General features: G+C 29.9%; 1 protein-coding gene across 1 annotated transcript in view; it reads left to right on the top strand.

Moving 5' to 3' along the window:
• The window catches only part of LOC131847122 (rap1 GTPase-activating protein 1-like), a 59,873-nt gene that overhangs the window by 25,939 nt on the left and 6,335 nt on the right, over positions 1-27,599 (top strand). Inside the window, exons 3-7 of the mRNA XM_059196588.1 lie at positions 11,480-11,666; positions 16,170-16,354; positions 25,481-25,625; positions 25,969-26,244; positions 27,162-27,343. Coding sequence (XP_059052571.1) covers positions 11,480-11,666; positions 16,170-16,354; positions 25,481-25,625; positions 25,969-26,244; positions 27,162-27,343 — 975 coding nt within the window. The remainder of the gene's footprint in view (positions 1-11,479; positions 11,667-16,169; positions 16,355-25,480; positions 25,626-25,968; positions 26,245-27,161; positions 27,344-27,599) is intronic.

Here is a 27,599-nt window from a genome sequence, read left to right as displayed (position 1 = left end):
TTTAACAGATTGTGATCGTGACGTTTTTTATATAAACCTACCTTACATATCTACGAGTACCTATATATTGTATATTTTAGAGGTTCCAGCGTTTTAATGGATTTCGACAAATCTATCTACGTATTGATAGTAGTTTTTACCTCAATCCAATGCTATGTTATTCCGATTGCAGCTTTATTTCAATTGATTGGTTTCAGTCATTTTTTTTACATTTTTATACCATCTCACATGAAATGTTAAATAACGGTAGAAAAACTCCATTCAATATCGATCGAGTACAATTTAACTTTATTTTTTTACGGTGTGTTGGGTACCAACTATTTTAATAACACAGGATATCTGATTAAGAACAAAATATTCACATATTTTTATGTCAAACTAAATATTTATTCGAAAGAAAACAAAACAGAACACGTGATGGTAATTCACTCTATAAATACTTACCATTTATTTCTATTGCAAAGCAATCCGTGACTTGTCGTATTCAGGTTTAAAAAAGGATGAAAACTAGTGCAAGCACCGTCTTAGGGCGATAACTAGGAAAACGTGAGGTATTTATAACTTATTAATGGAAGTAAAATAAAAGACCACCAATAATTCCACATTATCTCTGAATAACTCATAGAAGACTTGTAGAAAATGTAAATGCTACAAGCTCTGAAGTCCACCAAATGTCTTTTTAACATTTATCTTTTGTGTTTTAAACATAGTAAATAAATCAATCTATCCATAAATTAATAAAATGATAATATATCCATAAATTAATAATTAATAAAATGTTATCCATGAATAAAATATAGAACGAGATTAACGAACGATTTAAAATACAAAAGAAGAAGAATACAGAAATTTAGTAACTTGAACATTATAGATACGTTAACACTATAATTAACTCGTAACAGTAAATAAACGGAGAGAAATAGATACGAAAATGTCTAATGTATCAAGAGTGTAGTCTAAAATGTATATATTAAGTTGATTTGAATAAAAATTATATCTGTTGTAATTATGTTTCCAGGTGGATTTTTAATAAGCGTACATTCGTCTGTGAAAGAGTATTAAATAATGTGTCTATAAAATATTTTATTTAGAAATATATGTAAACTCATAGTATCTAAATTCATAAATAAACTTATAAACTTAAATGTAAGTCTCAAAAATTTAATCTTTGTTTTGCATTCGAAAACCAATTACAACATACAATAGCGGTACTTTTATTCCTGTTACAGCTCAATTTGCATGATGTACTTATTACTAAGTACTTATTACTTTATAATTACGCTTTATGGTCATGAGTTTGCATAGACTCCCGCGTGTGTGTGGACCAATTTTGCCGGCTCATTTCTTCTGCCTCACCTTGATTCTAGTAAAAGAAAGCGGTATTTAATTATAGATGGGCCTACTAACGTACGCAGAGACTTTTTGCGTAGTCAATTGTAACTATATATTATTTGACGTAATGTTAATATTCTTTAAAAATTACTTATTTTGTGCATCCACGCTATTTAACAGTTTACTATATGTATTGGACTCTCATTTTTTAATATGTTTTAAACGTACAAAGTAAGGCACAATAAGCGCATGTGTTGTACAAATATAGACCTTAAACGATAAAAAACAAGTGTGAAACACCTACGACCTGCAATATGTATTCAGAACAATAAAGCGAAACCGGTAGTACTTGTTTTATCTTAAGCATCTGTTAGGAGTATTCATCGCAAAATGTTTTAACCTTTTTACGCTCATCTTTTGGACAATGTGTGTCGGGTAACTGTACTCGTCGTGGACAACCTGTTCACGATCGTCGCGTTTTATAGCTTTTTATGGGCTGAATAAGTTGAACAATTTCGCATAGCAATTTTCATTAGCATCAATTTGCCATCAGTAATGGTTCGTGATTTATCTTCGCAACGCTCATAATAAGGTCATTTCGTCGAGTTTCTCTAGTGATTCAGTTACCAACGTCCGTGTCTTACTCTAATGCAAATGCCTTTTTCAATAAACATAATTATAATATCAGCGACAAGGCTGCCTATTGTTTACACTTTATTGCTTTTATTCCTGCTCATTGTAATGATATGTTTTTATCTTTTTATACATAATATTTTATAACTGTCCCTTTTGTAGAAGGAAAAGTCAAAGAGATTTTCATTTAAATTTAATTTAATTTCTATATGTGCTATATTGTTTATTTACCTCATGAAAACCTATTACATTAATTCTCAATTTCTGAACATAAACCATTAACTGTAATATAGACTGAGCAGAGTGTTAAATCCAGGTACTTCTCATTCTAATCCTATTATCTTATTACAGTTAAATAGGTATTTAAGCTATATAACTAGTTTAGGTAATTTTAATTTCTAACAATCAAACACGAAATATCGAATTATCATTTTTTTTTAACAGTGAAAATGAAACCGTTTTCTTAATGATTACTTTATGATTTGTCACAAATAAAATGCTTTATAAAAGTAACAATCTTAACAAGTTCATTACTGGAGTTCTATTCGTATTCGTGATCCCATAATTGTATTCACAAGGAGCATGGTGCATGCGAAATTAGCTCTGCAGCATTTTTGTTCAGCACAATGATGCAATCCGGGAGCTCACTAGTCACTTTGTAAAGGAAATATATTCATGAACTATTGTGAAATGTTTGAATAAAACCAGATTCACTCTGGAGGCGTGCCAGTATGTATGCCTCCACTGTGAATATGGCCAAAATTAAAACATTGTTTCCCATTTATTTACGGAAGTAATTTATTATAAATTTACTGATTATTTACCGAAAATTATATATTTATTTCATAGCTGTATGCCTGTGAACTAAATATATACTTTTATTAAATCAGGTTCTCTCCTAATGGTTTAAATACATAATTTACATTTGTATTCATAGTTCCATATTTACTATTTATATTATTATTACATATATTAACATTTAATAATGAAACATTATTAAATGTTACTGCTTTGTTAATAATATGTGTCGCGTTTCTCGAAATGCTTTTTAAATTGAATTGTATAAATATAGTAATATCAATCATGACATTATATAAATGTAAGAATTATAATAATAATATTAAAAATATATTCATAAACTTTTGATTTCAAAGCAATTTCATAATTAGTTATTAAGTTCTTTTATCTTCAAACAAGAACTTTTCGATTCTCTTCGTATAATTAATTGATTGAAACATCGTCGCCGGTCCGAAACAAAGAGAATACTTATGCCTTATGACATCAAAAACTAGAGCAACCGTTACAAAATATTAACAAATCGCTGATATGACGAGATTATTGCAAGTAAACAAACAGATATTCAGATATGCCCATTAAGAATGATCATTTTTGTTATCGAACCACTTTGTAGTAAGATGTTTAGTTTACGCGCTTATGTAAACGATTTTGTTAATGCAATTTACAATACTAAAAGTATAATATTTATTAAAAGTACACGTTATTACTGGGAATAATATATACATATATATAATATAAATGAACACATGTATTTTTTTTTATTTTATCTTCATTCCGACACATACAGTCGTTAAAAAAACTTAGATAGAATACATTATTAGTATACAGTGCCGATCATTAATATAAAAATGGTATTAAGTTATTTGTAATTGCTGTCAAAATTAATAAAAAAACTGTAATACAACTGATTATATAATAGAATAATACGATCAACTTCACATTGTAAATCCAAATTTGTAAATTTGTAAATAGTAACGGTTCACTCTTTTGGTCTGACGGAATAGACTATATTTCTTCGTGTTGGAAAAAGAAAACAATAGGTCATTTCGAGCAACACGTTATTAGCCTGGTTAGTAAACAATGAGTTTCTTAATAACTCCAATGTGAAATAAATCCTATTATATTTATGCAAATAACAGGTTTTGAAACGTCCCACAACTATAACATAATATTATTTTGTATGGATTCGTAATACCTAACAATTATTATTATTGGTACAATCTATAGGTATGTAGGCAGTTGTGAACATGTTAATAATTAAAATTGTAGTATCATTTTGTATACATGTACTATTTACGTTCATTATTAATGTAATGGAATTATGTAAAACCTACATAAATATTATACTTATATGGATTGACATAATTTAATCACATTAAACAAGGTGTCTGAGTTTAAAAGCGATAGTGAATTTTGTTAATTAACGAATTACAATATTTTAATATATGACAAAGTCAAATTATCGGAATCCATTAGCAATCAGTCACCAATCCAACCAACCCGATAAATGAGTGAACGCGCACTTTAAATAAAAAAAGTCTGAACTGATTAAAGTTTGCTACGCTCATTTAACGCTCCGATAAACGCAATTACTAGGGGATCTAGGTAGAGCACTCTTTTCGCTCTCGTTCGCGATTTCAAAGGCTTACTGAGTCTTGGATTTTAAAATTTCATTCGCTCTAGAAGAAACTTGTTTTGTTACGCTTTCCTTAATACTTCTCATTACTACTTGTTTTCTATTGTATAAAGTTGCTGTAATGTCCAAACTATTGTAGTTTAGTAAAAAAATATTTAGTACCTAAGTAAATTTTTATAATTAAGATTTGGATATTAGGACCTATACATATTATATGTTCAATACTTAGGTATATATTAAAATCTATTTATATGTATCGACGCAGGAGTAATATTTTTTTAATATTTTCATAAAGTCCACATGTCTATCTAAAATCCGGTGATAGTACTATACTACTTATGAACATATTTCATGAAATATTAAATATCAAATTAAAATAAAACCTGTCATAACTTATTTTTTGTGATATAATTTGTTGTTGTTACTTTTGGGATATATAAAGGACCAGACATTGATTTCATAAGAACTTGTTCTGGTAAACCTAAATAATTTTTCACACTTAGTATCTCCTTTTTTAATATTATCTTTTGCACAATAAATTTTCCCCAACCAGTTTCAGTTTATAGCTACCATGAAATCCTATTGGGAGATTGCGGGTTCCTGTACATTCGCTTCAACTGTTTCAACGTCATTCAGTGTAAATGTAATCTTAAAATGATGCTGCCATTAGAAACTGTAGCGGCACAAGGTACCTTTATCTCGGAAACGAGCAAATGGCACAGCAATATCGTTACTATCTGGTACAACAATGGGGACACGTAGGGTCCCCCTTTTCTGTTTAATGAACATGAGAATACACTGTTACACAAAGCATATAGTTGTTTATGTCTAGTGATTGTTTGTGAACGATGCTTTTTGTTAACTGAATGCACGGTTTGGTATCTGTATATCTACAGGATTGAAATTGACGTGTAAATCTCACTATCTAGTATTCGTGTAAAAGTTTGATTTTACCCTTTGATACTGTTTCATTATTTACTTTACCATTTCGTGTTTTACTATTTCGATTACATTGACATTTTATTTGGGTTGGTTTAGTCACGCGCTACTAGAATAATTATTTATTTTCTCCATTAACAATTTCGAGTTTCGTCTAGATATCCCTGTATAAATACTTATTATTATTTTTACTCTTGAATATAGTTAATTAATAGACCATTAATGTACCTATTGTAATAAGTAGATATTTAGCAAACATTGTGAAGCTTATCTTTTAGCGTTATGTTTGAACTTTGATAACTTTAGTGTTGACACGTTTATTAGACCACAAAAGGATTATTACCAAGGTGTTATTTACTGCCTTCTATATTTCTGTATGATTTTATACTCTTGTATGTACATTAAATAAAACTACATTAATTACATATAATTAAAATTTGCGTTGAATATTTGAGTTCACTTTTGAATAGAAATATTTTACCCAACTACATATAAACGTTAAAACTGCCCAACACGATTCATGCTCATACTAAATCTAGCAATGTCAACAAATACAAGATGCTTCCAAATACACCAGTACTAACATGAACTATTTCGTAGCAATTTACTTTCCATCACAAACCAATCATCGGTCGGCGGACGCGACGCAGCAAATACTGCCGTTTACCTAGCAATATTTTGGTGGTTTATTCATTATGTTCTGTGATGTACACAATTTATAGCTTGTGCTTGGTACAACATTTTTATACATTCATCCCAGTAAAATTCATTCGTTCCACATGTTTGTTATTTAAAAGTTCTGAATGAAAAACAATGACTTCCCAAGTTTTTTATCGATGCTAGAATAGGATTAAAGTGTTTGGAAGTTTTCCAAATAATCGTATCAATATCATAATGACATTAAACAATAATGAATACAACGTCCTAATAATACTTCCAACAATTAGTCACGATATGTAAATTATTGACAAACAAACACAAAAGAGTGAATTGTATTTTTTAAATTGAAAATGCTTGATATATCTTTGATATTCGGATGGAAAATATTGCACAGCTTATTCATATATTCAGACTAAACTCCGACTTCGCAATTAACGTCAGTTCGTTTTCATTAACGCACCAAATATGAGTAATTTTAACGAGCACTACGACATATTATATCTACCAAAGTTGAATGAAACTATCACACCATCTATATACAAAAAGAGGACAATACAGAATAAAATATTTCATTCAGTAAATGCAACATCCATTTACTTATTGGAAAACTTTTAGTGTAGCGGTCGCATCGAGTAAATATGCGAATCATTGATTGAAAGAAAAACGGTGGTATCTTTTTTACGGAGCATGTATTCCTGTTGAAATGTTTTGTTGTATAATAAGTACCTATGTAATTATTATACAACTAAACTAAAACGTTTCATTTTATTTGTATTCTTTTTATTGTTTCTAAATAAAATTATTTAAAGAAATATAATTGTGCGCCATTATAACTGATATAAACAAAGTAGAACATCTAAGTACATGTTTATTTACAATCTTCTAATTACGATAAGGAACGTAGGTTACGTCCATCTCGTTAAATTTGTGAAATGTGAAATGTAAATATTTTTAATATAATAATTATTTAGTAAACAATTTGATAAACACATTTTTATTCTTTAGTGAAATATGTTTGAATAAGTCTCTACTTTACCGTTATTAGTTTCGAGAATTTTAATACGATGTTTGTAAATAAAGCTTCATACTGATATAAAAAAAATATATTCCCAATAATAGAGATCGAGGGGCTTGTTATATAAATAGTGTAAGCAAAGACGATCTAAATTTACACGGCGGAATTGTTACAAGCGAACTAAACCGGTAGATGCATCTCGCCAAGTTTGGGACAAAGTGAAACTATTTTTATATTTGATTGCAAGACACTTTAACATTTTCGCTTATACTTTACCTGGTTTTTAAATATTTATAATTATTTTCTACAGGTAACGGATTAAAATTTCGAAAACACTGTTAAATATCTACGCCAGACATTAGCGAAAATAGACATACCTTGATAGAACACATAATTAAGTTAGAAATTAATATTTTTACTAAGACAAATTGTATGTGAAGTACGTAATGTTCTCTTATCGATGATCTGAGAATACGGTAGAGTGCGCTAAAAAGAAACAAAAAGATACTACTCAATAAAATACCTAATTAACTTAAAAAACTGTACAATGAGTCAGTAAAATTTATGGAAAAATAATTATTGTATGAAATATTCTCCATTTAGAAACTGTTAGACTCCACTGTTAACTTAGATATGATATAAGTACAATCCAAACATTATGAAATAAGCACGTATAGCGTAATGTAGTCTGACACATCATTTTTAAATGGCTCTAATTTCAAATTACTGTCACTTTGCTATGTATTTGTTGTTGCTCGACTTTTGTAATGATGTGTTCAGTAAATTGTTCGATATCGAATTTAATGTGCGGTTCCTGTCGCCACAATGTGAAATGTGAGTTCCATTAATCTTTACGTTTTAATGAGGCGACGAGAACGCTCCAAATTATACGTGTCATTTGTTATATAATATACAATTATATACTTTTTTCTTACTGAAATAACGATTTAGTATTCTCCTATTGCAATAACTTTCTACAAAATAATTATAATTTGTTTAAGATAAACATAAAGTTCTGTTTTTTATGTATATGTCACAATAACAATTTGTATTTACTCAATACCTCAAGTAACATCTACCTTGTTAATACCGTGTAGTTTATTAGTGATTATGAAAAACATTTATTAGTGATTTTTTTTCTTACTGATTTAGTATTTAAGTTCAATTGTATAAAATAATGACATACATTCCATAAGCCGGACCGAAGCCTCACTAATTTGGATATTTGATACTCAAATCCGTGTACGTGAAACGTATACGTACATATAATCTGGGTAATTATTATTATATACACTATTGGCAGAATGGAATGAATTGTAATGTTTTTAACATAATGAATGTTAAATAATCGGAAGATTGTTATTATTTCAACACTTAGTTGATTTCTTCTATGGTTTCTATTCCACAAGAACATATTATGTTAAATTAAAAAAAAAACATTATAAAAATAATTTTTAATTTAACATAATACGTATTTTATCAAAAGATCTGTAGTTGTTGTTCTATTGGGCACACGTCTAGCTAACCGGTGTATAAACTTTTGTTTTAGATACTCCTTAGTCAGTTACGAAATCCTAGACATGAAAACAGCGGTGACATTCTGTACTTAACTGGTCCGTGGTCAATCTGAGAATATATTTCTCAATATCAGTAAGATACAAAATAACAATTTGTAAAATATCAAATACAGTAGTTTAGAAATATCAGAATTACTAAACTACTGTTAAAACAAAAAATAACGTCGCATTACGAACTTCCTTTAATCAGTTGATAACGAAATAAATACTTATACCTACATTGTTAACTGCGACACGTCACTTCGTAACTGTTCTAATTATCTACCTTAAGCCACGTATAGTACGTAATAAAAATTTTAAACGGAAAAAAATAATTTCGGTTTAGTACTTCCGTTCTTATTTTGTATTTATACGACAATCAGTGTTCGTACAACATTAATTAGGGCTGCGCTTTCAAATAGACAGTGCTTCGCTCCGTCCGACCACCTTTGAACTACACATAAATTTTCCGTGAAAACCGATCACGAATTAAACGTATCGAATAGTTCTTTAAACTCGGATAATTGATGGATTTCAATCGTTACTAATCGACCAGCATTAACTAAGTATTTAGAAGCATTTCTTACTTCGAGCACTTTTGTTCCAACCTATACCTCGCATTTAATGCACTACATCAAGAAATTTTAATTAAGTCTATTTTTATACAGAGTAATACGGAGCTATGTTTACTAAAGGAGTAAGTTTTGTGTATTTAGTTGCAACGTTTACTTCCTATATGCAATACATATGTAAACACAACGCGTGTGACGTCAGATAAATTTGATCAAAGTGAAAATGGCTGGAGTCGGGAGCGTTTCCACGCTACTTGCTTCGAGTTTCTGTCAACGCTTCAACTAATGCTTCCGTCGACTTCCAATTTTAAACTTTTGATGGTGTTTACGGCGCACCAATTTATAGGCCAGTCGATATTGTTGACACGATTTTATTGGTTTTGTTATAGGCTATAGGGCTCAAACCCTTGGTTCTGCTACAAAGTGCATTCGGCTTAGAATTACTGTAAAGTCGTTATAATTTGTTATCGTTTATCTTTAATAAGATCTTAACTTTCTCATTAATCATTGAGTGTTAGCTATGTTATAAACTCGCACTTCTATTATACATCAATGCATAATAATCTCTCATACCAGTGACAAAGGAATTTTAAAACACAATTGTTCCTGAAATTCTTCATTGTATAAAAAAAAACTAGTATTTATCTTCTTATTCATATACACTGTGGCTATTTTGTTTTCTCCTTTATCGTCTTATGTTGTCAATTACGACTCTGTATACCTACTGTTTTGCAATATTTTCCACAAAATAATAACGATTCTATGGAAAGAACGATATTTTCATTTCCTGTGGAAAGAATGATGATTAAGTTAAAGAAGATGTTAATATATTTCTTTCGTAACAAATTTGAACGTTAATTTTTATTTTTTTATCAAAATGAATAAAATGGCATCAATAACTTTGCGATAACAACGTCAAAAAATGTACTTTCCTGGAGTCGTGTCTTTCGAGAATCGGTTCGTGCAAATTCATGTATCCAAGTGTTGTTACAATGTACTATTGAAAATTTACTTCCCAAAACTGTTCGCTACAATTTTATTGGAACACGTTTCCAAATAGTAAGTACATAAATGGGTCTACCACGAAACGATTTGTGAGGATTGGTACAGTTAGAATGAAAAGCAACAAAGGCGGAATCCCACGGTGCGAGTTCAATGGACGGATGCCTCCGTCACGGTACGCTTACGCAGACTGTACAAGTACGCTAAGAATTAACATTTCTAGTGCATTATGTATCTATATAGAAATATTATAATATAATAAGCCTTGATTTGTCGCAGTCAGTTTTTACTTAATATTAGAGGATATCGGGATATTACAGTGTGAAAAAAAAATTACAATTGGAAAGTGTCCTACATATAAGTGGCGATACAGCGAGTTTTTTTGTGTCGTGCGATTTACGGTAGTAATAACAAACGAAATATTGGGAAGATATAGACTTCTAATTTATCATCTAAAGCTGGTCTTTCATTTATCCATAATCATTGCATTTGCAACACCGCCGAATTATCAGGAATATTGATTTCCTGATATCCACAATACGAACAAGACATGGTAAAGTTTAACCATTATTTAATGTGTAAATATTTTAATGGATATAAAATCTTAATGTTAATAATAATTGATGCATAAAATCGACATCCTTAGTTTAAAATTATTAAATTATAAATTTACAATGCTTTACAAAACGAAATTAAACATAAAATTTATGTTTATTGTATAATTAATTAATTGTTTAATGGATGAACATAAATTGATGTTATTTATTAATTATTTATTTCCAATAAGCAGTAAATCTGTTCACGGTAATGAGTAATCTCAGAGCTATCATGAAAATGTAGGTACATTCTAGTGGGTACATAATAACCATAAAATACGTAGTTATAATTTTTAAACATAATATTAAAAAGTTCCAGTTTTATTCGTTAATATTCACCAAAAAATTACGGAAATACATTAAAAAACCCCTTTTTAAGTTTCTATTTAAAAAAAATACTTTCTCATGGTTTCATTCAATAAAAAATAACTTTCTCTTTGAAATAAATATGAAAAGCAATAATATATTTCAGTTGATCGCTTTCTAATTTTGTCTGTTTTTCTTATAAAATTTCAGTTCATTTGATCATTCTTCAGTTATATGTATAATCTAAATTGACATATCCGGACTAATATTATAAATGCCAAAGTGTGTCTGTCTTTTAATTTGTTTTTCACAACTAAACAGCTGACCAATCTTGATGATATCTTAAAATAGACGAGGATAAACGAGGACGAATTTAGTTTATTATAACGGCCAAACGATTACAAAAAAATAACTATTATTATTATTTGTTGTAGGTGCCGAGAACTGAGAAACGTCGATCAGTGCCAGTGCCAGTCGGGGATAGACACTCATGCTCTGAGGACCGAGTCCCTGCCCCCCATGGACCCCCACCGTCACCAGGCGCGGCAGCGGCCCAACATCGAGTTGCAGCCGCATGTCAAGCCAGCAGGAAGTTGCTGGAAGAAACTCTTGCTAAACCAGGTATTATTAGCTTAATTATTACATTGGATAAGTGATAGTAATAATAATAATACCAGAATTTCCAAACTAAAAAGTGATTTCTAGTTTAATATTTTATAATGATATAGGTAAATTCTACTGATTACACGGGGCACGGGACAGGTGGATAAAATAAAAATATTAATATTGTCGTCCAATATTTCAGTATAAAATAATTATAATTACCTAAATTTTGGCGTTACGAATTTAAAATTCGATTTTTTAATATATTTGGTATTTCTGCAACTTTGAATTACTATCTACATAACAATCTATTATGCTAGAAAATAGACTCTCGTGAACTAAAATTAGATACCATTAGAATGTACATAATTCGTACTTTAAAAATCATTAAATTGTTTAGAAAACAATCATTCTCATTATCAAGCCTGACCCGTAATAATAATTAACTCAACTTTAATGCTACAATATAAAATTGCACTCGTTACACGAATACTCCACTAATTTGAGCAATTCAGTGTGCTCCATTTATTCAGGCATTGAAAGAAGTTTGTTTCAATTGCAAAATTTTTGGTATGTTGAAACAAAACGTGAACTTTTGCGATTAACTCCGTACCAAAGTGGGTCGGCTACTTTGTGCATCTGACGTAGGTACGAAACTCAATTCTCAATTGGACTGATCTTGCTATTTTCTTATATGCTATTTTATATAGCAAGTAGAGTCAAATTCATGCGGCCTCTGTCCTTGTATATATTTCTAGCCTGTTCCATTTTCATAGCTCTTTATAAATATTAAATAGATATATGATTTAGAGATTTTTCAACTACTTCAGCCGATATACAATACTATATATAATTCTGTTTATAAAAGATATACTGTACTTTAAAAATAACAATTCATGCACCTCTTACATGTGGATTTTCCAAAACTTTCTTTTTCGGATTCTGTAAGGGTTTAAATACTAATATGGATATAACATACTTTTAGAAACGTTTTTGTGATTGTGGAATATACTAATTAAAATGCTAACAACCATCAAGTGGAAGTCATGCATAATTTAGTCAGTTTTAAGCAGACGCGATCAATGTCTTTATTTTATTAAGATATAATTTCGTTGTTCTCTTTATATAACTTTTGATGCGAGACCGTCTATATCTTAGTTTCTTTACCATTATCACCCTCTGAACTGACTCGCCCGTAATAACTTTCATCATTGTTGCAAACCATTTGCAGGAGAAAGTTGGAAATGTTGAGAACAGAAGTGTGAAAGTATTTCGTTTTAGATTTACTGAGTTTGTTTATGAAGTCTTTTGTATTGAATTCTGGTTCTATTGAAACAAGAGCGTAATTTCTCTACCTAATGGTTTCAACTTCAAAGGAAATGTTCTTCGGGAATTTCGTAGTAAATTTTCATTGATGACAGATATTGTCGACTTTGGTGCTTCTACATACATAGCTATTCAATATTATCGTTATTATTATCTTAAAAATTATTTATATAAAAAGACTTCAGTAGTCTAGTAGTTGAGTAGTAGTAATAATAATAGTATTACTACTTACAAATTAAATTTGAATATTTTTGATATCAATTTCAATTACAAAATGGGTGAATATTATCTAACAAGTACAGTATAGCTGGTGTAGAATTCCAACAGGAGGTTGGACATTTTAAATATTAATTCCAAATCGACATAAAGTGATACTAATGCTGAAATAGCATTATTATATCCAGATGAAGCTTCAGACCGTATACCTATACGAGTAGTATTGATTGTAGATGATTTTGAATTATTAATCTCAATCCTTATGATTACAATATCGATTGAATTTAAGTGATGTTATGATTATATATTATGGTCTGATATATGATAGTGTCGTAATAAACAAATCTGTCTAACTGTCTGTCTATCAAATATTATTTTTTTATACAAATATTACGTTATTCATGTGAGGGATGAATTTGAAATAAATAATTCACAAGAGTCACGTAAATTCGTAACTCCTCCGTGTCGGAACGTATTCCCAAAAGCAATTTTTGCGCGAATAATCAGTTATGAGTATCGAGATAATTTGATCTTATAGTGGTACTAGAATATTTATACAGTTCTGTATTGAAGGAACTTGAAAGTGAATGTGAAGTTTTGTCAACAGGGGACTAAATAATAATACTAAGTTCACTTGACCCAACCAACCTACACGAATCGTGAGTTTACTACTGTCTTAGTTTAATTTGTATTACAACATTTAGGTATTAAAGGCAGTTCATTTATATAGATTAAGATTATGATTAAAATAATGTCTGTAACAAAGCCCTTAAATGCATTTTTTTTTTATTCTATGAATCTTTGAAAATCTTTTCAACGAGTAACATAACTCACTTAATTATGTCAAAGAAAAAGTTTCTCGTGTACTCTCTTTGCTGATTAAGACATTAATTAAATTAGTAGATAGCCGCGGTTACATCAGAGATTATATGTTAGAACTGCAAAGTACAGTCTCTTGTTAAGTATAAACTTAGCACGAGAAAACCAAATAAGTCTTCGTTTTCTTTTAAAATGGAATTAATTTAGATTTTCTTGTCTAGTTTTAATCTTATATTAGATTAAAAGAAAAGTTTTAAAATAGAACTTGTCGCAATTAAGTAGAAATTTTTAGATATTAAAAAGTTTTATAATATTTGTTCATATTTTATATATATATATATATATATATCGTACGATACGATTACGAAGATACTGATCTGTTGGGATATTGGATCCATTGTCAATAACTTGTAATGATGATGATTAATTCTGTTATTTTTAACGTTTTTATCTATATTCGATAGATAAAATCGTTAAAAATAATACAGACACAGAGATTTTTCTTACATTGTATATATATTTTTTTAATCATTGTTACTATATACTCGCATTCAATTCAATATTAAAATTTGTTTTCATTTATCAGTTTAAGGGTTTTTAACCCTTAAACTTTAAAAAAGTTACTAAATATTTCAAATCTAACATATACTATATAAATATGCCATAATTATGTCAGCTTTATTTCAAACTTTCTCCAAGCTTTTTTTATAAAGGACTGGTTTCATATAAAGCCTGGCAATGAAGCATTATGAAGCGCACAGTGAGAACAATGAAGCCTCACAGGACATAGAACTATATTGAAACCCTTGCAAAAAATATGCCTTGACAAAAGGCGGTCTAGACTTTCTCAGTTTGAAATTAGATGCGGGCCTGAAGGGATGAGTAAGCAGTTTTGATTAGCTATGGGTGGCCAATTCTTACTGAATAATTATTGCATAGTAATTCTTTACTCGAACTTGGTCATATAGTTGTTAATTCATATCAAATTTTTATTGAATTATCGTCATCCTTCAAACAGTGTTTGGAAATAATGCTTTATTATTTCTAGCTTGATCTGTACTATAATACAGTTTATGTTATTAATTTTCATATCAATACGATTTTTTTTAAATAATGGGTATTTTTTAAAATAAACATAAGTACGTTTATCGATGCATATTTATTCATAATCTCTATAGCAAACACACTTTCAATGTCAAATCATGTAATTTCTGTTTATTTAGATGAAATAATATGTTGATTTCGTACATACATATATTTACAATATACATAAATATAAGGTTTTGTAAATTGAATACTGCGGAACACATTTAACTGAGCTACACGGTTAATTATATCAATTCGTTACACAAAAACCTCCTAACAAATAGTGACAACCTTGGAAGAGACATGAAGGCCACAAGAATTGGCTGTCTATGGGAAGATTAAAAAAATTAATTGACTCCGTGACTTCCTTAAGATTTAAAGCCGTTTTTTAGGTAAACACAATAAGGATTTCAGCATGTATTGGTGTTCTTGGGTGTCACCATATATAAATTCTTTTGGCTTTTCACAAGGAAATGATGTCCTAGAGATAGTACAGTTTTTGTTCGTTTTTTTATATAGCATTTATATTAATATATTCTACCTTATTAGCAGTATGTCGGAGTTATACGTATCATTTTAGTAAGTAGTAGCTAAAAATCAACACGTATTCAAAATTAAACTAGTTCCATACTTTTTCAAAATTTTAATTTCATGCATCATATTTTCATAGCATTGGAGCTCTCCAAGAGGTATTTATTACAAATATGCCTACAATGTAAGCAGGAACTTATTTTAGGTGATTACATGACATTTTTGTCTATTAAGAATAATACAAAAATTCTTGAGACAAAAATCTGTTGATATATTATAATTTCAATTGTCTTAAAATTTTACTATACGGAATGGAGAATTATAATATAATTATATCTTAAGCTAACGCTTGATGTTCGATTATTAATGTAATTTTTTTATATTCTTGTCACCTTCCGTTTATTAGGATCTTTTAAATACTAAAATGACATGTTAGTGCAATTACACTAAATAAGAACCGAATATTTTTATTACCTTGACTATTAATCATATTGCATAGTGTTACTGTTGACTTAGCATTTTACTTTAAATGTATTTTTACAGGAATCCCACCATCTATAGTGCAACCTCCTAATGGTGGATACTGGGTGGACGGAATAGACGAGATTCAGGATGGAGAAGAGCCAGAACCTAGAGCGCAACCCGGTACTCCACGGCAGGCGTCCAGGCGGCACAACATTGATACCGACGATACTGCCAAATACTACAGGCGATTTTTCCTGGGCAAGGTAATTTAAACCTAATCTTATTTGTAACAAAGTTTGCTTTTTAGCGAAATAAGGTCTAGTTGACAGTAAGCTATAACATCCAAAATACTGCACATAAAGAAATAATACATAGAATGTTAATAATTAATGTTGCTTATTTATATAATACAACAAAAAACTACACTGGAAGATCGGAAGCAATTGAATTGCGAATAAATTGTATGTGTAATTAATGCATAGCCTTAGCTCTTCTTACAACAAAAAAGGAAATAAATGTTGCGAAATGGCTGTCGCCACATATGGCTCCACTGTCGAGACACGCAGTCTGCCGTAGAGTACTTAATCCTGTTAACGACTCGAGCCAATCTGCTTTTCTGTCTCGATTTAATTACATTTTATGATTTCTTAAACAGGCAACGTCTTATTTAATAATATAGTGACAGTACATAACAGCAACACAAGATAATTACCATAGCGCCATCTAATCTCAAACGAGATTATTTTATTAGATACGAGCTCGTACTATGGGTACACGCTCGTACATAGATACATTTAGTTAAATACATTTTTTTTACTTAATAAATTCAGCATATAAATAGACAATACTTGGACTAATATACACAATCATACTTGTGAGCATGCGAGAATAGAACTTACCGCCATAGGTAGTATGAAAATGTGCTGAACCGTTATACACAAAAGGCCGTCAATTTGTAATCATTTAAAAATGTGATATTTTAACTGTATTTATTTTTATACCTGTTGTATTATTTAACTTCGTGATTTATATAGCAACTCTGTTTGCAGACTGATTACAAATTATCTATAGAAACGTCCAGGATGTATTTTAACAAGTACAAACGTCCAGTAAGTAATTTGACAAACACACTGTAAATGTGATCTCTTCCACTCGGTCACGTTTTCCTTAATGTAATGTACATGCGTTCATCACTACGTTGTTGTCCTTTCATGCATTGACCTTAAGTAAAGGTCTGCCGGTGTACTAATTAATAATTGACCCCATCCTATTTATAAAAATATATCATGATGTTTACATCATAAACAAGATTTACATATACCCCATTTATGTTTATCCAAAGGGATTAAATGTAAAAAAATTTCAATGACTGTACTGTTTCTAAGCATATAATGAAATTATAACAGACAGATAGAGTCTGTACATATAAATATAAATATTTTAAAAAGAAATATAGAGTAGAGAAATATGTCTTTCTATGCGAAGTAAAGTATCGATAGTTTAAATTAAAAAGCATCTCGTAAAAAATGTACATAAATATTTATACATATATTACCAAAGATATATATTTTTTTAAAACAAACGTAGGCTTCTTATTCTTATATTCATGTATTTGTCTTACAAATGACCTAGTACGCGTTGTATATGAAAGTTATACTACATTTTTTTTGTATTTTAAACACTAAATGAATAATATAAATTTAATGTAAATTGTACATAAAGCACTCATTAAATGCCGATATGTTGTTAATATAAAATTTCTCGGCGTATGCAATAATATATGACTTGGCGAATAAAGCCATGTTCATAGAAATAGCGAAAATGCGGAAATTACTTAATTTAAAGAGTTTTGCATAGAATTCTAATGAAAATATTTATAACAAACTGTAAATAGTAGGCACTTGTTACTATCAATTATTACAATTAGTAGAAGTAATCTAACGTGAAGTACTAATTGAACTAGTAACAACTCTTTATAAATGAGTCATGTACCTAGTGTAGTCTGTGTAAGCAGACATTTTCTTTCATTATACATTTGAATTTATTTTTGATAAAGTTTGGTTTAGTTATTTTACCTTTAATATCTTAATTTTCTCTTGATATCTTTACAAATGCAGCTAGAGAAAGATAACCGAAGTATCTAGATCTGTTACTTAAAATATTCGTACCTATCTAGTCTCATTTATGCGCAACGTTTCTGATTATTACTCAATGAATGAATAGTATTCGGAACCCTAATATAATAAATGGCTCTATCTGTCTAGACAACACCATTTACACTGTATGTCTGAAGTCTGGATTAAAAAACATGAGCCTTTATATTCAAATAAACTCAAGGTTAATAAGGTATACATAGTCAAGTTTGTGGATCTAAAATAAAATTATTAAATATTTGTTTTTATCTATATTGTATTATATAGGTAAGTCCGTAGAATCCTTATAGTATATTTTTACTAATAATAATATGGGATATAAAATAAAAGTACAACTTTAATAGTATTTTATAAACACAGTTTTAATAAACTTACATTGTGACCAAATGTCGCTTTAGCATCGCTTCTGCGTCCCCAGTCTTATAGTACCATCAGCACAGTTGCACATGTGAACTTTCCCATACCCACGCGTAAGCTTACTTTTTCTACTTTTTTCGTATCATTTGGATCCACTATAATTACTACTGTGACATTAAAGCGTATAATTTATAATAGGTAAACAGTGAAACAATTAGATTATCGTGACAGTCTATTAACTATATAGTTTTATCTCTACCATATTTCATAATTCGTCACTTATAAAGATTTCATAATTGAGATTCTGATGATTAAATATTAATCACATTCAATTGCAGTTTTATATTCTGAATGTTAGGTACTATATGAATATTCCTAGAATAGTCACTATTCTTTTTATCTTCAATATATCACGTCTAATTGGTAATCAATAAACGGCTAAATGTGGTAATTGATAAGAACACGTGTAACACGTCTTAGTATCTATTTATCTTCATTTAAATGACTATGCCAAATACTGAAAATAATTTTAGCATTACCAAACCAGATTTATTTTAGATACTAATTAAAGCGTTTACTCGTGAAAAGGCCGCAGATAGACACACTTTCACATTTATAATATCGTATGAATTGAAACATGTAGCGAAGTTGTTTACATTTACAATCAATACTTATGGGTCTGACTACCATATTAGTTCAGATCTTAATTATTTATGTTGTTCCCTGTCGACATTCCAAGCTATTCAAAATTCCCAATTTCACCAAATTTATTTACTAACATTTACTTAATCTGATATTCAAAACTTTCTTCAAACTGTTTCCAACGGATCAGATATCACTTGAATGCCCAACCTAAGGCTATATACTCTCACATAGACGTTGCCTGGGAAACTGGGAACCGTCGGATCATTCGAGTGTAAGTCGTGTAAGTGCATAATGTTGGCAGACTAAGTTCTAAACCGCAACTGATAAGGTAGACGCAGACGTGTCTGGAGGAGTAGCCAATACCAAGTACAACCTCAATTAGGTGTTAGTAAATGCCTCTTTGTGATCAATGTATAAGGGCTGGTAATTTGTATTCATTTGTATAGCATGACCTATTTACATTTTCCAATATTAGGTACTTTGTTTCGTATTTCTAATTAATGTGTTTGAGGTTGAGATTATAGGTACAGGTACCTTTGTTAATCACTGTTTCTACATGTCTATTGTTACTTCGTGAGAATCTCCATGTGTTAGTAAATTTATTATCAATTGTTTATAAATACAGAATATAACAAACTTTATGATTATTCAAAGTCCAGCGGTTAGCGAAATATTCAGTTTTGTTCACTTTCCAAGAAAACTTTTACTACTTTCGTCCAAGTACAAAATAAAGGAGATTCGTATTACGTTTGTAGTTTTTGTAGTTTGTTACACGATAATCGTTTAATTTTAGTCGTTTGGGTCTTTGTAAAAGTAAATATAGAATAGTTATAAATATTAGTGGATGGTAGTCGCGACTTCCTCCGTTTGTTTTAGATAAATGTTGCCTATGTTCGTCTATGTGACTCAATCTATATTCTTGTCAAATTTTACTAACTTACGTTAAACGCACAGACAACTCTTTCGCATAAAATATTGGGTTGGAGTACGGATTGCTAGATTATGAATTGTAATACCCTCACCTTATCAATTCAATCTCCTTATCTAAATAATTTGTTGTCACGTACACTGTTAACGCTATATTAGTAACTACTATTTGTCGAAGAAAACTACACATATTATAAATTAAGTTGAAATTATTCACCTGTAATAAAATGCGTAACTGCACCAACTAAAACGAAGGACGCAGTTGGGCGTTTGTTAAGGGCCCAACTACTTATTAAAAAAACTCGCAAATGATAGTGGGAAAAAGCGTCTGCGCTCGCCAAAGCGGAACGTTTTGACTTCACGCCCAGTGAGTTAAGTTCTCAGCTTCGTGTAGATTGAGCCGATTACACCATTGTAGAGTAATTTGGAACCCACCCGTGTGTACCCGACTTTATCTTGAGTAGAAATCTAAACATACTTGGCATATTTTTAAAGAAAACAAACTTATTTCCATGTCATAATTAGATGCAAATTTATAAACAGTACGTATGTATATGATCCTAACATAGCCACCCGCCCTGTCTTTTTACATAGATTACATATTGTAACATATTTTAAGTAAAATTTATATAATTAAACAAAATTTTACTCATCAATAATTTTTTTCCAATAGGAAATATTGTAGTGTCTTTCCAGAATTCATGTTGGAAACTTGTACTACTACTATGTACTAATATATATTGTGTATATACTCAATATCAATGTCGACTTGAAATATTAAAACAATTTCTATTTGAATTTAATATTTAATCATTACATAAAAAATGCACTTCATGATATTAGTGTACACATATTGTATGACTTAATAATAAGTATTGATTTATTTTATTTATATAATAATAACTAATATTGTCGGAATTTCGCATAATGTTGACAACAGATATTATGCATGACCAACGTTAATAACAGAGAACAAGCTATTAAACTATTTTGCAGTCACACTTACCTTTATACCTTCATTTCCTTGAGTATTTTTGTCTGTTTACATTTTGTATAGTTCATTTAAGAGTTATTTCGTAACGCACTGGAATAGCGCAAACGTAACATGCAAATTGCTTTATAAACGCCTTGCAAGATAATCTACTATCTACAAAATTCCCACAGCCCTGATTACTTCATTCTGATTAGGTTTAATAAAACTTTAAAAAACTTCTAAGTTGTACTTGTACCATGAAGATGTCTAGCTAAACCTTTGTTGCAGTAGACCGTCTGTTCTAAGAATTCTGAGTACGTAATTTTATAAAAAAAAGGTTGTCAACTTTAGATTTAAATAATTGTTTAAATATTTGTTCAAATGAACACCTCTATTTGAATAAAACATCTAATAAATCAGCGATGGCAACATTTAAAACTGAAAACTCGTAACTCCAACCGTGTTGTATTCTACAGCACATCGTTTGCATAACATATTAGAATCGTTACCGCGTCAACCCGTAAAGCTCAATGGGTCATTGTGGTTCTGGGGTTAGGCTAGATGAATGCGATGTTCTGATCGCTAAACTGATACCCCTGGAAGGTTGACGCGTAAATACGTCACAGCTATTACCGTATCACGTAACGAATGTTGGTGTGAACAGCAAGCCATAGGGGAGACTCATTAATACGCTTTCGTATATGATAATAAAATATACTGTTAAAAACGATGGTCAAAATTCTAATATAATCAAATACGAAAAACAACATAATACGATAATACTAATGTTATTGCTTCATTTAGTAACAACCTGCTCTAACTTGTATCTTGTATTTTAATTTTCGTTACTCGATAATTATTTTCCTATTGATTATCATTTCTTTACACTCTTTAGATAATATAGTAGTCATGTGGACACTTAGTTTTTTTTTAATTATATTTATATTATTGTTCTGGTGCGAATTTCCTTTTTACAGACTTTTTCGTGTAACAAAACTTAACAGCATAGTTCTTTATCTTGTACTGTCAGCGAGAAGATTAGTTTTTAATGACAAAAACAACTGTTGTATAATTGATTTGTGTAACAGTTTTATTGAATAAACTATATTATATTAGAAACATCCTCCTCTTAGATCAAAAGGATCAGTTTCCCTCTGCTCAAAGAGTCCAGTAACGTGGCGATAGTGGATTGTTATGATGTTAAGGAGTCATCATCATAGATATATAGAAATTACAGGTCATCTAATCTTTATAAATTACTATTTGTTTTCTGATTCATTTAGATGTCGCGTCGTTTACATTGACGAAGACAGATGCCCGTAACTGAGAATAGAGTGGAAGCAATAAGCAAATGCCTCCGTCAAAACGAAAAATTGATCCGGGCACAATTCGTAGAGTAAACGATGTCCTCTCAGAAATGATTGCCGTTTTCAGCGTAGTCGATCTCAGTATTAAATAAGGCTAGAGGTCGACTTCGAAAATCTGAATTGGAGAAATGGTTTTTAGTGAAACTTTTTACTGATTCATGTATTCATAATCAAACTTTTCAGGTTCATATGTTTTCTTTCGAAATATTACTGCAACTAGAAACTACATTTTACATTTTGGAAATAAACTAATCTTCGGTTTATAAGGTTTATGTTTTATTTTAAAGGTGGTAGTTATAAGTCTCTATTTTTGTGATATTTTGTAATCACGATAATATGTAAGTAAGATTTCATTAATCTTTGAACTAGTAAAAACAGTTGTCAGTCTGTAATAGGTATATCTAATGGTGATTTTGAAGTTGATTTGAATTGGAGTAATTCTTAATAGTGCATTTTACTAGTAATAAAATAATACTATTTTACTTAATGAGGCGGTTGAATGAAATATTATATTGTATATATATAGAATTATACGAAGAAAGTAGAACTCTAATGTACAATAGGAGTGTATTAATTCACTACACTTTCTCTATTATTTCTTCTCATTGAGATTATTGAAACCTTTTATTTAGTGGTCAAACTGTACTTACAAATATATTGATCAAAATACACATTGATCCCTTTGGAATATGATAGAATTTACCGTGTCATCATCTATTGATACATTATTAGCCTGTTTACGAAGCATCTATCAAGGCGTAACCTCTATTCACTACTGATCTTTTGAATAGAGAATTTTCACTCGACGAGCTTGAAAAAAAGTTTCCGGCAGATTTCTTATAGGATGACATAATCCATCAGTGCCTTCTGAAAGGGGGCATTAACCCCTCGTCCCTACAATTACCGTCTTTAGATTTCAATTTGCCTCTTTGAGGAGATGAAAAACGACAACTCCAATATTGAACAATTAAAGATAGAAAATTGAAGATTTATATTTTTAAATATAGCATAGTATATATGAGGTTAGTAGGTAACAATGCTAATGTATTCGTGTAGTGAATACATTTCAACGAGAAATTAAAATTTACAAATATGTGTGTTTGAATCTTTACACTAAATTGATCACGCGACTCTGCGGTCGCGTGGTTAAACTTAGGGAATTTTAGACAATTATTTTCATGTCTCGTTTCGTAGTATGCTTTTTCGCATCGCAAGTTTGTCAATAGTAGTTTTAGTTTGCTTATGACGACTTCTGTAGATTAGTTATTTATTAGGTTGTTAGGTATATTTATTTGAAATTTCGCTTGTACTATGTTTCTAAATTGTGAACATATATTTTTATTCGTTTTTATTATAGTATATTAGAAAAAATACCATGTCTATATCTTAAACAATGGTAAAGTTTCTTAAACTGTTAGTACAACAAAATGTACTTGCGATTTATTGATTCTAAGTTGTAAATATAATATTACGTAAGTTCACACTTAAACATCGATTGCATAGTGTTATTTTAAGCATATTGTTTAAACATTGAAACAACATTAATTCATTTGTAAAAAATGTAATGTAATTTAAATAACAAATATAAATTGGTAATCCTGCAATACTAATGTTATACTAGCATTACCAACTGTTTATTACCAATTGTTCCGTATAAAGTTATTTAAATTTTCAAATGTAGTCGAATTGTAATCCTTCGCAAAGGTCTCTGAATATGAGAAAAAAGGGTCCAACAAGGCTAATATAACAATGTATAAGTAATTAACATCTCCCATAACGATTAAGACTTCTTTGTTTTCGTTACAAAAGCTTTGCTTGACCCTCAAACTATGAAACAATAGTTATATCTGTTGAAACAATTAAGTATAATCTCTAAAACTTCATCAGAAGTGTAATAATCGAAAAACAGTAGAGTGTGGTCTTATCTTGTATCTTGAAACAACTATAATATTGCATTATGTAAATAGATTAGATGTCTAAGAATATGTTCAAGCCATTATTTTGGTCGTTGTAATGTCCAATTAATCACGGCAAACTAATACTATCTATATTATTAGTACGTGAAGCAAAAGGTTTGTACCCCTTTTGTACAAAAATTACGCAGACGAAGGTGTATGAAATACGTCGATCTATTCGTACTGTGCAATTTCACCTAAAAGTAATAGGACTTTTAGGTAAATGCATTTATTCTTCATCAGAAACATTATTAAATCTAAGTGTATAATACTAATAAAAGACAGTATTCTCAAAGAATCTATAAGGAAAGAAATATAACGTTGAAAATCAGGATAATTATCTAGTGACGCCAAACCGATGACATCAGACGGATAAATGCTCTGATTCATAATTTAATGGGTTTACCTTCTACGATTTTATTTATTCGATCACTATACAATGTAGGTATCTATAATATAAAAGTGTTGTTTTTATTTCTTTATGGTTTAATTAGTAGTATCTGTTAATTATAAAATCTTCACCATTAACAAACTACCTTTGTTGGTATAAATATACTTATGCTATCAAATTCCGTGAGAGTTTATAGACTTGGGCGTGACTATTCGAGGTTTTACGATTCTTGTGACGACCAATATTCACTTGGTTATTACATACATACTTATAATTAACTTCTCTGTATCAAAATACCTACATTTTGTTTGTGGTACACTATTTTAAAATCAATATAGTAAATTATGTATTTATTGACTAAGTTTTCGCTATGTACCGAATATTCTTTTAATCTTTACTGCACAATAAATAGTGTACAAAAGGCGACCTTAATGCCATTCCCTACCAGCGAACCCTTAGAAATAGAAAGCGTTGTATGTCATAGCGAAAAACTGTGACAATAATACTAAATTATATATTATAGTCCATATTACTAACAATCCTCTGCTCCCCGAGAGTATGTTATGATGATGATAGGTTATTGACGCGTATTTTATTTATTTATTAATGTTTTGTCATCAGGAACACGTCAATTTAGTTGGGACAGACGAAAACCAATGCCCAGTAGTGATGTCCCTCAAAAATGAACATGTGGCTGGCCAAGATCACACGAGGATACTTTTAAGGCTCCGAACAGAAACTATGCATGGACTTACACCCTCCACAAGTAAGGAAAACTTATATTTATCCTATTTATTTAATTAGCACCCGAAAAGATATATATAACTAATCGTTTGTCTTGATACGTATGTACATGTAATATAATTGGTAGGAATAAAGAAAGTATTAAATATTCAATATGAGTGGTTTTATGGGTACAGCAGGAAAAATAGAAAAAGAGATAGATAGACTGCGTAAATGAGGATATTGCTGAAAACGGAGTAAGAAGTGAAATAAGTTCTTCAACTTAATACGATCAATAGAAAAAGGGTAGATAAAGAATACAGCATTGTTCTTAAACTTTTAATTTTTAATAAATCTTTTTATAACACCAATATTTTCAATTCTAGGATCGAGCATAATGCCATCGCCTTCGAAAATGGCTAAAATGCTGAACGAACAAGTGAACGTAGATAATTTCATGCCTGTCATGTGTTTAAATGCGTCGCAATTGATCGCGGCCTACGACGAACACGTGTTAGTGAACAGTTTCAAATTTGGAGTACTTTATCAGAAATACGGCCAGACAACTGAGGAAGAATTGTTTGGTAACAACGAAACGTCGCCCGCCTTTGACGAGTTTCTAGAAATGCTCGGACAAAGAATAAAATTGAAAGATCATAAAGGTAACGTATTATTATTTAATATTTGTAAATACGAGCTATTTATAGCTTATTTTAACGATTGAGATACAGACAGATAGGTATAGATTTTTTTGTTTATTAAAATTCTTACATTCATCTTTAACAAATATGGTTAGGTTACATTGTTTTAATGCGGAGTTCCGTAGCTTGACTTCCAGTCACTATGCCATCATCATTCATCAGCTAATGATAAAGTTCGACAGCAGTTCATTCGGAATATTTGCCTTAAAAATATCGGTTTATTAATGTCAGTGTTTTGAGGTAAAATATAGAACCGAATTGAGAACCTTCTCTTTTTGTTAGTTACAAATAAATATATCAATACTTGATGTTAGGTATATGTAAATTAAATAAGGTGTTGTAATAAAATATGATTCAATTAGTTTACCGGAACTGTGTATGGAAATAGGAATATTACTGAGACCTATGTATGTAGGTAATATATAAAGGAAAACCACATGAGTTTATTACTAGTATGTTGGTTATTCAACAAAACCTAATACAAAGTATCTACGTATATATATATAATAATATGTCGTATTGTGAAAATTTAAATCACTCATTTATTATCATATATGCTTATATAGCCTATTTCTATCAAACAGCAATAATAGTCCTCTATTATAATTTAAAAAAAAATATCTTGTATAAGAGTCCGTAAATTTCCCATATATTTAAATGTTTTTTTATTTTATCTTTACATGTAATGAAATCTAAAAATCGTTACAAATGTATTAATAAAATAATAGATGGCATTCTATAAATTATTTATTTACTTTTGGTTTTCGATTGTTACTTATAGATATGTATATAAAACAAATATATGCGTAGACCAAGTCAGGGCCACCACTAGTATAAAATTAGAATTTAATATATTTTTACTTGATTGTTGTTTAAAGGTTATAGAGGTGGCTTGGACATCATGAACGGACATACAGGTTCCGAGGCGGTCTACGAGCAGTATCATAACAGAGAGATTATGTTCCACGTGGCTCCATTACTGCCCCACACCGCTGGAGATGCGCAACAGCTTCAGAGGAAGCGACACGTTGGAAACGATATCGTGGCGATTGTTTTTCAAGTAAGTGCATGTTCTACTTTTTTCACTGAACTGAAATGGTAAATAGGCTCATTGCCCACCTGATAGTAATTGGTAACTATCTCCTATATATATAAAAACTACAATATATGAATCCTGTAATTTCTCTGCATTATAAAGTAAATATGAATAGAAAATCATTTATTCAAATAAACTTAATTTAAGCACTTTTGAATAGTCATAACAATTTGTTTTTTTATCAAACTCGTTCGGAAGCTTTCTCATCACAAGAAGAACG

Source organism: Achroia grisella, unplaced genomic scaffold (assembly GCF_030625045.1).
Source record: "Achroia grisella isolate CSIRO2021 unplaced genomic scaffold, CSIRO_AGI_Agris_v1 utg516, whole genome shotgun sequence".
Classification (NCBI taxonomy): Eukaryota; Metazoa; Arthropoda; class Insecta; order Lepidoptera; family Pyralidae; genus Achroia; species Achroia grisella.
Note: the sequence above shows the minus strand (reverse complement) of the source record. Positions and strands in the feature narration are given on the sequence as shown.